The sequence below is a fragment of the Hemiscyllium ocellatum genome, chromosome 24 (genome assembly GCF_020745735.1).
Source record: "Hemiscyllium ocellatum isolate sHemOce1 chromosome 24, sHemOce1.pat.X.cur, whole genome shotgun sequence".
Classification (NCBI taxonomy): Eukaryota; Metazoa; Chordata; class Chondrichthyes; order Orectolobiformes; family Hemiscylliidae; genus Hemiscyllium; species Hemiscyllium ocellatum.
Window position 1 is genome coordinate 58403608 of NC_083424.1, and position 13749 is coordinate 58417356.

Sequence of the window (13749 nt, forward strand, 5' to 3'; positions counted from 1 at the left end):
GTATCTTGTTCATAGCCACAAGCTGTTCAGCTACCTGAGAACAATCGTCTAGTTAGGCAGGCAGAAGGCTGTTGTCATTGGTAATCGTCATTAGCCTACAAAGCAATCAGCTTGATCAACTGGACCGACCAAACTTTTATCTGTACACAATCCCTTGGCTCTGTTTAGAGTCTGAGTCCTACAGCACAGAGACAGGCCTTTTGGCCAAACTGGTCCATGCTGACCAAAATGTCCATCAATGCAAACCCCATTTCCCTGCACTTGGCCCATATCTTTCTGAACCTTTCCTATCCATGTATTTGTCCAAATATCTTTTAAGTGTAGTTAATACCTCAACCACTTCCGCTGGCAGCTTATTCCATATGCATACCACCCGCTGTGTAAAAGAAGGTTTTCAGGCTCCCTTTTATTCTTTCCCCTTTGATGCCCTCTGGTCCATGATTCCCCAGCCCTGGGAAAAGGACTGAATACATTCACCCGATCCACACCTCTCATGATGTTATACACTTCTATAAGATCACCCTCAGTCTCCTAGCTTGTCCGGCCTCTCCCTATAACTCAGACCCTTTCTCACTGTCCATGTCTATTTTAGTGTCATCTGCAAACTTACTAATCATGCCTTGTACATTCTCACCCAAATCATTGAGATAGATAACATACAGCAATGGGTCCAGCATCGGCCCCTGAGACACTCCACCAGTCACAGGCCTCCAGTCCGACAAGCATCCTTCCACTATTACCCTCTGCGTCCTACCATCAAGTCAATTGTGTATCCAATTTGTCATTTCCCACTGGGTTCCACGCGATCTAACCATCCAGAGCAGCCTCCCATGTGGAACCTTATCAAAGGCCTTACTGAAATTCATATTGACAACGTATACCCCATGCCCTTGTCAACCTTCCTGGTCACTTCATCAAAGAGCTCTAACAAATTTGTGAGGCAGCATCTCCCACTCACATAGCCATGCTGACTATTCCTCATCAAACCCTGTCTTTCCAAATGCTTGTATACCTTATCTCTCAGAATCTTCTCAAGTAACTTACCTACCACCGATGTTAGGCTTACTGGTCTATAGTTCCAGGTCTTTCTTTGTAGCCCTTCCTGAATAAGGGCACAACATTTGCTATCCTCCAGTCTTCCAAGATCTCACCCATGGCTCACGATGATGCAATGATATCAGCCAAGGCACCCACAATTTCTTCTCTGGCCTCTTGCAGTGTTCTTAGATCTATGTGGTCAGGACCAGGAGACTTATCCACTTTCATACATTCTAACACATCCAACACTTCCTCTACTGTGATATAGACTGTCCCCAAGATATCATCACTAACTTCCCCAAGTTCCCAAGTCTTCACATCTTTCTCCATGGTAAGCACAGAGGAGAAATATTCATTGGGGACCTCGCCCATTTCCTGCGGTTTCACACATACATGTTCACTTTGGCCTTGAGAGGTCCTATTCTGTCTCTAGTTGTTCTTTTTCCTTTAATATATTTAAAGAACCTCTTTGGATTCACCCTAATCTTCTCAGTCAAGGCTATCTCGTGCCCCCCTTTTGCCCTCCTGATTTCCATCTTCAGTAAACTCCTGTATCCCCTAAAAACAAGGTTCCCTTGATCCCAAGTGCCTGTAGCTGAGCTATACCACCTTTTTCCCTCTGGTCAAAGCCTCAATATCTGTTATCATCCAAGGTTGGATTCCTGAAGAAGGGCTTATGCCCGAAACATCGATTCTCCTGCTCCTTTGATGCTGCCTGACCTGCTGCGCTTTTCCAGCAACACATTTTTCAGCTATCATCCAGGGTTCCCTATTCCTGCCGGGAAGAAAGTGAGGACTGTAGATGCTGGAGATCAGAGCTGAAAATATGTTTTCTTAACTGCCCTTAATGCTCTGGCAGTTAAGAGGCGGCATGGTGACTCAGTGGTTAGCACTGCTGCCTCCAATTCCTAGGGACCCAGGTTTGATTCCAGCCTCTGGCAACTATCTGTGTGGAGTCTGCACATTCTCCTCGTGTCTGCGTGGGTTTCCTCCGGGTGCTCTGGTTTCTTCCCACAATCCAAAGATGTGCAAATTAGGTGAATTGTCTGTGCTAAATTGCCCATAGTGTTCAGGGATGTGTAGGTTAGGTGCATTAATCAAGGATAAATATAGGATAGGGGAATGGGTCTGGGTGGGTTAGTCTTCGGAGGGTTGGTGTGGACTTGTTGGGCCAAAGGGCCTATTTCCGCACTGTAGGGATTCTCTGATTCATTTGCAAACACATGTCAAACACTGCTCCAACAAGCCGCTTGCAATAAGCGTCAGGTTAGTTGCTTTCAAAACATCCAGCAATCCTTTTATTGTAAAAACAGCTATTTTCTCATTTCAGTCCCCAAGGTAATATCTGCCCATCTTTGCCGACACAACTTTACCACGTGGAGGAAATCTTACAATTAAAATAGTATCATAATTCTTACCTTGCCTCCGACAAGAGAATTGGGCCCCAGACAAAGTATCGAGAAGAAAGTGGCTAATATTACTCAGGGTGTCCATCAGCTGACTGATGAATAGCCTCCACCTTGTTCTGAAAGATTGCTGCCACAATGAACTCCGGGTCTCCGATACCTCTGTCAAACATTTCCTCAGTGCTATTATCAAACCTACAAGTACAGTAAATAACCATGTACAATTCAAACTGAAGCCACTTTGCCTTCACACTTCACAGATTATAACTGAGCACCTTGGTTAGTTAGATTTGGTAACAATACTTTTCATGCGGACTAAATTTTTGGTCAAATGTGATAGAGTAGAATTTGTAACACCACTTCCCAACAATAACTTGCGTTTATATAACATCTTTTGTGTGTTGTTAAGAAATTTCACATAAGAATTGTGAAATTGTACTTAATGTCAAGTGTCCTTTGGAAATATTAAATCAAATGAAAGAAGTGGGATCTTAGGAACATCTTAAAGAAGCAAAGCAGTTTAGGGAAGGAATTCCAAAATTTGGAGCCTCGGCAGCTGAAAGCACAGGTGCCAATTTTGGAGGAATTGGGAATGCATGAAAGGCCACAATTAAAAGAACATTAATATTTCAGAAGGTTGTGCAACTGGAGATAATTGTACAGAAAGACAGGGATAAAGCCATCGAGGCTTTATGAGAAATTCAAAATTGAGGGTGTTGCTTTCCTAGGGACTAATGTAGTTTGTGAGTGTTAAGGGGAAATAGAATGTGATGCATGCTACATTAAGGTCAACAGAGTTTTCGATAAGCTCAGATCTGTTTACGGTTTGATCTGATTGCATAAGGCATTGATCTAGCCTTGCAAAATATTCGATGATGCCATCACATGATTAGACTGGCAAAGTGACAGGCCACCATACTTATCAAGAACACATATCAGTCTCTTCTTAATGTCCCAAACCATAATGAGTACAACTTCTAACGACTTCCCTATTTTTATACTCCTATTCCCTTTGAAATGAAAGCCAACTTGCCATTTGCCCTTCCTATTATTTGCTGAACCTGTATGTTAGCTTTTTTGAGATTCATGCACAAGGACCACCAGTCTTGCAGCTGACTGCAGTCTTTCTCTATTTTAATAATATTTGGTTCCTCCATTCCTCATGCTAAAGTACATAACCTCCAATTTCCCAAACTATATTCCATTTGTCAATTAACTTGTCTACATCTCTCTGCAGACTCTTCGTGTCATCCTCAACACCTCATTCTTGGAAGATTACTACCAGTGCATCTAATATCTCTGTAGCTACTTCCTTTAATATCCTACAATGTATCCCCCGGTCCAAGGGGACTTATCCAATTTTAGCCTCATTAGTTTCCCAGCACTTTTTCTTCTAGTGATAGTTTTCTATTTATTTCCTCTCCTCCTTATGCTCCTTACTATTTAGCAATTTTGGAATACTATTAGTATCTTCTACTGTGAAGACTGATGCAAAGTATATATTCAACTCGTCTGATATTTCCTGGTTCCCCATTATCATTTCCCATGCCTTGTTCTCCAAGGGGCTTATGTTCACTTTGACCTCTCTCTTCTTTTTTATATATTTAAAGATGCTCTTGCTGTCCATTTTGTTAGTACTTGCACGTTCACTCTCAACGCTTATTTTCTCCCCCTGTTTTTACTTGTTTTATTCTGATGGTTTTTAAAACTTTCCCAATCTTTGCCAAATTGTGTGTTATCTTTCAAGTTAATGCTAGCCTTAACTTCCCTGGTTAGCCTATTCGTGCAGCCATCAGTAAATAATGTTCAACATCATTTGCGAGTCCTCAGGTACTGAAGCAGTCCATGTTCATAGGTACCAAGACCAGGACAACATGCAGGCCTCGGTTGTTAAGTGACAAGGAAATACTGTGTGTCACAAGAATCAAGCAATGACCATTTCGAACAAGAGGTAACCTAAACATCTCATCTCAACAATCATTAGTGTTACATGAATTCTAAATTTTTCACTTGGTGCTGTGAACCATGAGATGACAGTTGAAAGGGCAGCTTTGGACAGCAGCTTGTCAGAGAGTCATACAGCACGGAAACAGACCCTTCAATTCATCTGTGCCTGTTTGTTTTTGAACCCACCTCTGAAGGTTGAATCATCAAAGACCTTTATTGACTCTTCAACTCTGTGGTGGCAGTGTGCTTATAGCAGACAGTTGGCCACAAATGAAGTCAGTACCTGGGAAGTGATGAGGAGTCAGCTCGACTTGAAACGTTAACTTGCTGTCCGTGGATGCTGTCTAGCCCACTGTGATCTCCAGCATTTGTTGTTTTTAGTACAGGTTCCAGCATCTGCAGTAATTTGCTCTGAAATGGTGCCAGCAAGTCTCATGGGGAACATGATGGTTAAACAGAGGGGCTGGAGTCTTTTGAGTTGTTTTGAACTGGGAATTTCTGAAAGCAGCATTTTGGTTCTTGGTTGTCATTATGAAGATTTGAAAGCTCACTGCTCAAACTCCCATTGTAATCTATTGGAAGGTTAGAGTAGAAACTAAATAATAACTATTACTGAATCTTCAGACTGAATTGAAACGGGTGGCAATGATCAATGTCTTCATAAAATCAGTCAAGAGATAATGCTATTGTTTATGAAGCATTGCATTGTGGAAACTGCTTCAGGAGTCTGGCTAGGCTTGTTATTTTCCCTTTGTTAACATGCATCTTTTTAATAGTGTTTATCTTGTTGGGTTTTTGTGTGAAGGGGGCTAAAAACAAAGGTTACCAATTTTAATCATATTGATTAGATTCCTTTGTTATAGAGTCACAGAGTTATACAGCTCAGAAACAGACCAACTCATCTATACTGACTAGGTATCCATCCAGATGCTTTTTAAATGTTTAACTTGCTTCGATAACATTACTGTATTGCTAATTAATAGTAAGCTAGACCTGGTGTCTGGTATCAATCATTCACAATGTTTTCTTGAGATTGGTTATACAAAGGGTGTGTTGAGGAGCCCTTGGGGTGAATGTTTAGGGTCTTTGAAGATTTTAATTTGACTGTGTTGCAAATACAGAGGTAGGGAGGCTGAATTGATTTGGCAGTCTGTCCCCGGTCAACCATATATAACACCACTGATCAGAATGGGTCAGCCATATAAATACTGTGGCTACCAGAACAGGTCACAGGCTGGAAATTCTGCATGTAATTCACCTCCTATCTCTCTAAAACTTAGCCATCACTTACATGGCACATGTCTGGAGTATGACAGAATACTGCCTACTTGCCTGGATTTTCTCAAGGTAAGCTTGCAGGTTGAGTCACTAGTTAGGAAAGCAAATGCAATGGTGGCATTTATTTTGATGACATTCATTTACTTGAAAGTAAAAGCAGGGATGTACATCTGAGGCTCTATTAAGGCTCTGAACAGACAACATCTGCAGTATTGTACACAGTTTTGGGCCCCATATCTCAGGAAGGACGTACTGGCCCTGGGGCATGTTCACAGGACGTTCACCGAGAATGGTCCCAGGAATTTTAAGCTTAACATATGAGGAACATTTGAGGATTCAGGGTTTATACTCTATGGAGTTTAGAAGGGTGAGGGGCGATCTAATCAAAACATACAGAATACTGAATGACCTGGACAGAGTAGATGGTGGGAAGATGATTCATTGGGAGAGAGATTAGGATCCAAAGGCATAGCCTTAGAGTAAAGGGAAGACCTTTTAGAACAGACATAAGAAGAAACTTCTTCAGCTAGAGAGTGGGGAATCAATTGCCACAGAAGGCTGTACAGGGCAGGTCACTGAATTTATGTACAACTGAGATAGATTCTTGAGTATCAAGGGTTACAGGAGAAAGCAGAAGAATGGGGTTGAGAAACTTATCAGCCATGATCGAATGCTGGAGAAGACCCAATGGGCTGAATGGTCTTATGTCTAATGGTGTTATAGCTGCAAGAATATTAGGATTGTAATAGTAGAAGGCTTTAACTTTCCTAACAATGACTGGGACTACCATAGTATTAAGGGCTTAGATGGAAAGAAATTTGTTAAGTGTCTTCAGGAAGAATTTCTCATGCAGTATGTAAATGGCCTTATGTCAGAAGGGGCAAAACTTGACCTCTTGGGAAATCAGGCACTACAAGATTAGATTAGATTACTTACAGTGTGGAAACAGGCCCTTCGGCCCAACAAGTCCACACCGACCCTCTGAAGCGCAACCCAACCATACCCCGACATTTACCCCTTACCTAACACTACGGGCAATTTAGCATGGCCAATTCACCTGACCCGCACATCCTTGGACTGTGGGAGGAAACCGGAGCACCCGGAGGAAACCCACGCAGACACGGGGAGGACGTGCAAACTCCACACAGTCAGTCGCCTGAGTCGGGAATTGAACCCGGGTCTCAGGCGCTGTGAGGAAGCAGTGCTAACCACTGTGCCACCGTGCCGCCACAAGTGACGGAAGTATTAGTGGGGGAGCACTTCAGGACAAGGGACCATAGTTCCATTAGTTTTAAAATAGTTATGGGAAAGAATCGGTGTGGCCTATAAGTTAAAGTTCTAAACTGGGGCAAGGCCAATGTTGATGATCTTAGACAGGAACTTCCAAAAGTTGACTGGGGGGAAGCTGTTTGCAGACAAATAGACATCTGGTAAACGGGCGGCTTTTAAAAGTGAGTTAATGAGGATTCAGGGCCAGCATGTTCCTGTTAGAGTGAAGGATAAGGCTGGCAGGTGTAGGGAATGCTGGATTACTAGAGCTACTTAATCCCTGGTCATGAAAAAGGAGAAGGCATATGACTTGCAAAGGCAGCTGGGATCAGGAGAATTCCTTGAGGAACATAGAGGGTATCAGAGTACACTTAAGAGAGAAATCAGGACCTTAAAAGAGGACATGAGATGGCTTAGGCAGATAAGGTAAAGGAAAATTCAAAAAGATTCTGCGAGTACATCAAATGCAAAAGAGTAACTAGGGAGAGAATACAGCCTCTTAAAGATCAACAAGGTTGTCGATATGCGGAGCTACAAGACAGGGTGAGATCGTAAATGAATATTTCTCTTCAGTATTTACCGTTGAGAAAGGCATGGATGCTGAGGAACTTGGGGAGATAAATAGTGATGTCTTGAAGACAGTCCACATTACAGAAGAGGAGGTGCTAGAAGTCTTAAAATGTATTAAGGTAGATAAATCCCCGGGACCTGATGATGCATATCCCAAGACTTTGTGGGAGGCTAGGGAGGGAATTGCTGGGCCTCTAGAGAAGATATTTGTGTCATTAACAGCCACAGGGTGAAGTGCCTGCAGGTTGGAGGGTGACTAATGTTGCGCCATTATTTAAGAAAGGCTGCAGGGAAACGCCTGGGAACTACAGACCAGTGAGTCTAATGTCTATGGAGAGTAACTTGTTAGATGGGATGATGAGGGACCAGATCTACAGGCATTTGGAGAGGCAAGGTCTCATTTGGGATAGTCAGCATGGCTTTGTGTGTGGAAAATCATGTCTCATGAATTTTTGAAATTTTTTATAGGGTGACCAGGAAAGTATATGAGGGCAGTGTAGTATACATTGTTTACATGGACTTTACCAAGGCTTTGAACAAGGTACCACACGGTAGGTTGTTGAGTAAGGTTAAATCTCTCCAGATCCAGAGAGAGCTAGCCAATTGGATACAAAGTTAGCTTGATGGTAGAAGATAGCAAAGGGTTGTTTTTCAGACTGCAGGCCTGTGATCAGCAGTGTGCCACAGGGATCAGTGCTGGGTCCACTGTTATTCATGACTTATATAAATGATTTGGATGAGAATTTAGGAGGTACGGTAGTAAATTTGCAGATGACACCCCGATTGGTGGTATAGGGGACAGTGAAGAAGGTAATCTGGGAATGCAACGAGACCTTGATTAACTGGGCCAGTGAGCTGAGGAATAGCAGATGGAGTTTAATTTAGATAAATACAAGGCGTTGCATTTTGGTGGGTCAAACCAGGGCAGGATTTAAACAGTCAATCATAGCGTCCCGCAGAGTGTTATGGCACAAAGTCATACAACATAGAACATTACAGCACAGTACAGGCCCTTCGGCCCTTGACGTTGCACTGACCTGTGAAATTAATCTGATGCCCATCTAACCTACAGCGTTCCATTATTATCCATATGTATGTCCAATGCCCAGTTAAATGCCCTTAACATTAGCAAGTCTACTACTGTTGCAGGCAGGCCGTCCCACGCCCATACTACTCTCCGAGTAAAGAAACTACCCCAATATCTATCCTAAATCTATCAACGTTTAATTTAAAGCTATGTCCCATCGTATTAACCATCACCATCTGAGGAAAAAGGCTTTCACTCTCCACTTTATCTAACCCTCTGATTACCTTATACGTCTTAATTAAGTCATCTCTCAATCTTCTTCTCTCCACTAAAAACAACCTCAAGTTCCTCAGCCTTTTCTTGTAAGACCTTCCTCCCATACCAGGCAACATCCTGATAAATCTCCTCTGAACCCTTTCCAAAGCTACCACATCCTTCTTTTAATGTGGTGACCAGAACTGTATGCAGTATTCCAGGTGTGGCCGTATCCAAACCACCATCTCCCAGACCATACAGAACCTCATCACCTCAGGAGATCTCCCAACCACAGTTTCCAACCTCATAGCCCGGGAACCCCACACTGCCCGGTTCTACCTCCTTCCCAAGATCCACAAGCCTGACCACCCTGGCCGACCCATTGTCTTAGCATGCTCCTGCCCCACTGAACTCATCTCTACCTACCTCAACACTGTCTTATCCCCCCTAGTCCAGGAACTCCCCACATACGTTCGAGACACCACCCACGTCCTCCACCTCCTCCGAGACTTCCATTTCCTCGGCCCCTAACGCCTCATCTTCACCATGGATATCCAATCCCTCTACACCTCCATCCGCCATGACCAGGGCCTCCAAGCCCTCCATTTCTTCCTCTCCAGATGTCCCCAACAGTACCCTTCCACCGACACTCTCATTCGATTGGTTGAACTCATCCTTAACAATTTCTCCTTTGAATCCTCCCACTTCCTCCAGACCAACGGGGTAGCCATGGGCACACATATGGGCCCCAGCTCTGCCTGTCTCTTTGTTGGCTACGTAGAACAGTTGATCTTCCGTAATTACACTGGCACCACTCCCCACCTCTCCCTCCGTTACAATGATGACTGCATTGGCGCCACCTCGTGCTCCCGCGAGGAGGTTGAGCAATTCATCAACTTCACCAACACATTCCACCCTGACCTTACATTTACCTGGACCATCTCTGACAGCTCCCTCCCCTTCCTGGACCTCTCCATCTCCATTAATGACGACCGACTTGACACTGACATTTTTTACAAACTCACCGACTCCCACAGCTACCTGGATTACACCTCTTCCCACCCTACCTCCTGCAAAAATGCCATCCCGTATTCCCAATTCCTCCGCCTCCGCCGTATCTGCTCCCAGGAGGACCACTTCCACCATAGACAACACCAAATGGCCTCCTTCTTTAGAGACCGCAATTTCCCTTCCCACGTGGTTAAAGATGCCCTCCAACGCATCTCGTCCACATCCCGAACCTCCGCCCTCAGACCCCACCCCTCCAACCATAACAAGGACAGAACGCCCCTGGTGCTCACCTTCCACCCTACAAACCTTCGCATAAACCAAATCATCCGCCGACATTTCCACCACCTCCAAAAAGACCCCACCACCAGGGATATATTTCCCTCCCCTCCCCACCCCTTTCCGCCTTCCGCAAAGACTGTTCCCTCCGTGACTACCTGGTCAGGTCCACGCCCCCCTACGACCCACCCTCCCATCCTGGCACTTTCCCCTGCCACTGCAGGAATTGTAAAACCTGCGCCCATACCTCCTCCCTCACCTCTATGCAAGGCCGTAAAGGAGCCTTCCACATCCATCAAAGTTTTACCTGCACATCCACTAATATCATTTATTGTATTCGTTGCTCTCGATGCGGTCTCGTCTTCATTGGGGAGACTGGACGCCTCCTAGCAGAGCGCTTTAGGGAACATCTCCGGGACACCCGCACAATCAACCACACCGTCCCGTGGCCCAACATTTCAACTCCCCCTCCCACTCTGCCGAGAACATGGAGGTCCTGGGCCTCCTTCACCGCCGCTCCCTCACCACCAGACGCCTGGAGGAAGAACGCCTTATCTTCCGCCTCAGAACACTTCAACCCCAGGGCATCAATGTGAACTGAGAAATCTGTACCTAGGCATCTTGTACCTAATATAGTGCCATAAACGGTGACTTGTAAACAGTTCGTTGTACTCATTTCAGTAGATGTGACAATAAAACTAATTCAATTCAATTCAAATGGTCAGTGCGAGGCAGCTCCTTACCATGCAGTGGCTTGGTCTTTGCAGCTTGCAGCAAATCTGCACGAGCCACTCTATAATGCTCCTCCAACTGCTGATGTAGGTAAGTTACAAAGATCAACGGTTGGGAGCAGACATCTTCAGGGGCCTCCCCATGAGCAATCACGCCCAGCAAAACTGAAACGTCAGACCTGGAAGGAAGGATATAGGCAAAACCAACATTGAAGATACCTTCTGACTGGCTGATGCATTGTCTGAAAAAAATCAATTATCTTAATTCTGGCTCCGCTGAACACAATCAAGAAATTCACAGCTTTTGAGGCCCTGCCCTTGAATTCAATTCCTAGTTCCTGGTATTGTGCAAACAGAATTTCACATCTATTTTTCCTTATGCTGCTGATTCCAATGGAGATCACAATGACTGACAGTCCCTTTCTACTATCCTTCCAAGCTGGTTGGAGATGTCCCTTTCTCGGGCTCCAGTTCCTACTTAGAAAGGATGCTCTACTGTTCCCTAATTTTTGAATCCCTTACAACTACCACATTACACTTCCTGATCTCCTGTTCCAAATACCACAGTCAGCATTCTGCTTGTCCTTCTAACAGGTTTCATGCTTATTCTCTCAGATTGCGAATAATGAATACAATTAAATTCTGCACGGACTAAGCCCCACTCTCTGCAACTGAATCCTCTGTTTCCTGACCCCCCAAGGGATTGGTACTCAGTCCCTTACTGTACTCACTGTATACCCATGACTGCATCGCCAAATACCAGACTAATGCCATTTACAACTTCGCTGATGACACCACCATAGTCGGGAGGTGGAAGATCTGGAAAAATGGTGCAGAGAACAACCTAGCTCTTAATGCCAGCAAAACCAAGGAACACATTATTGACTTTCGCCAGGATGTTGCTCATGTCCCCCTACACACTAACAACACAGAGGTGGAATGAGTGGACAGTATCAAGCTCCTGCGAGTGGTCATCCACAACAAGCTTTCTTGGACTCTTCATGTGGACGTACCGATTACAAAAGGCCCAACAACATCTCTTCTTCTCGGGCAGCTGAGGACATGTGGCATGATGGTGAATACCCTTGCCAACTTTTATAGGTGCACCATTGAGAGCATTCTGTCTGGATGTATCACTACCCAGTATGGCAAGATCGGAGACGGTTACAAAGAGTGGTGAACAATCACAAAGGCCAACCTCCCATCTATAGAATCCATCTACCAGGCCCGGTGTCAAGGAAAGGGATTGAATTCAAGAGTCGTGAGGCGATGTTGCAGCTGTATAGGACTTTGGTTAGGCCACATTTGGAGTACTGTGTGCAGTTCTGGTCGCCTCACTTTAGGAAAGATGTGGAAGCTTTGGAGAGGGTGCAGAGAAGATTTACCAGGATGTTGCCTGGAATGGAGAATAGGTCGTATGAGGATAGGTTGAGGGTGCTAGGCCTTTTCTCATTGGAACGGCGAAGGATGAGGGGTGACTTGATAGAGGTTTATAAGATGATCAGGGGAATAGATAGAGTAGACAGTCAGAGACTTTTTCCACAGGTACAACAGAGTGTTACAAGGGGACATAAATTTTAGGTGAAGGGTGGAAGGTATAGGGGGGATGTCAGGGGTAGGTTCTTTTACCCAGCGTGTGGTGGTGGCATGGAATGCGCTGCCCGTGTGAGTGGCAGAGTCAGAATCATTGGTGATCTTTAAGCGGCAATTGGATAGGTACATGGATAGGTGTTTAACCTAGGACAAATGTTCGGCACAACATCGTGGGCCGAAGGGCCTGCTGTATTATTCTATGTTCTATGTTCTATGAAAGGCCGCCAGCATTCTCAAAGACCCATCCCACCCTGGCAATGCTTTTCTACAACCTCTACCATCGGGGAGAAGGTACAGAAGCCTGAACACACGCACCAGCTGGTTTTGCAACAGTTTCTACTCTACTGTTGTTAGAATACCGAACGGACTCACAAACTCTTAACATTCGCCTGTACCTGTATTTTGTTTTTGCTGCTATTTACTTATTATTCACTTAACTATGCCACTTAACTCTGAGCCTGTACTGCTCACAAGACAAAGTTTTTCACTGTGTCTTGGTACACGTGACAATAAATTCAATTCAATTCAAATCAAGGTTGGCCCACTCCGATATAGACCTCTCCAATCCTGCTCTGAATTAAGTTTCAAAACCACAATAGCTCTTCCTTTCACACCAAGGATGTAAACAATCACACCCAATGATAAAAAGGAAGCATATTACATAAATGGGGGAAGATTTCAGAGCTCTAAGATGCATGGAGATCTGCACGTCCTATGTGTGAATTGCAGGAATTCCTTAACAATCAATCTTCTGGACCTGTGCATCACAACACACTTCACCTTCAATGACACCTTCACCACCCTACTCACATGGTGTTCGGCCTTCAGACAATCTATGGACAAATACTTCAAGGTGCCTCTGTTCCAAAGAACTTCCTAGTGTCATGCCATTCATTGAATATTTCCTTGCTCTTCCAAAGCAGTAATTTCAAGGTTAAATTCCATCTACCACTCTTCTACCCACTTGACCATACCATTTATATCTTTTTGTAGCCCAGACTTGCAACCTCACTGTTAACCACCTGACCAAAGTTTGTGTCATCCACAAATTTATTAATCCAATACCCTAAGTAGTCATCCATGTCATAGAGGTGCCGGTGTTAGACTGGGGTATACTTTCAAATAAACCTGTTGAACTATAACCTGGTGTTGCGTGATTTTTAACTTTGTCCAGTCATTAAAGCGGAGGAGAAAGTGAGGTCTGCAGATGCTGGAGATGAGAGCTGAAAATGTGTTGCTGGAAAAGCGCAGCAGGTCAGGCAGCATCCAAGGAACAGGAAATTCGACATTTCGGGCACAAGCCCTTCATCAGGAATTAAAGCAGCCTTCTGTCATCACTTTCTGTTTC

The 13749-nt window shown here is 44.4% G+C and overlaps 1 protein-coding gene across 1 annotated transcript in view; it reads right to left on the reverse strand.

Annotated features, from left to right (window-relative positions):
- si:ch211-225b11.4 (tRNA (32-2'-O)-methyltransferase regulator THADA) overlaps positions 1-13749 on the reverse strand; it is a 308818-nt gene that overhangs the window by 177429 nt on the left and 117640 nt on the right. The window contains exons 15-16 of the mRNA XM_060843883.1: positions 10821-10987; positions 2457-2639 (exon numbers count right to left, since the gene is read on the reverse strand). Coding sequence (XP_060699866.1) covers positions 2457-2639; positions 10821-10987 — 350 coding nt within the window. The remainder of the gene's footprint in view (positions 1-2456; positions 2640-10820; positions 10988-13749) is intronic.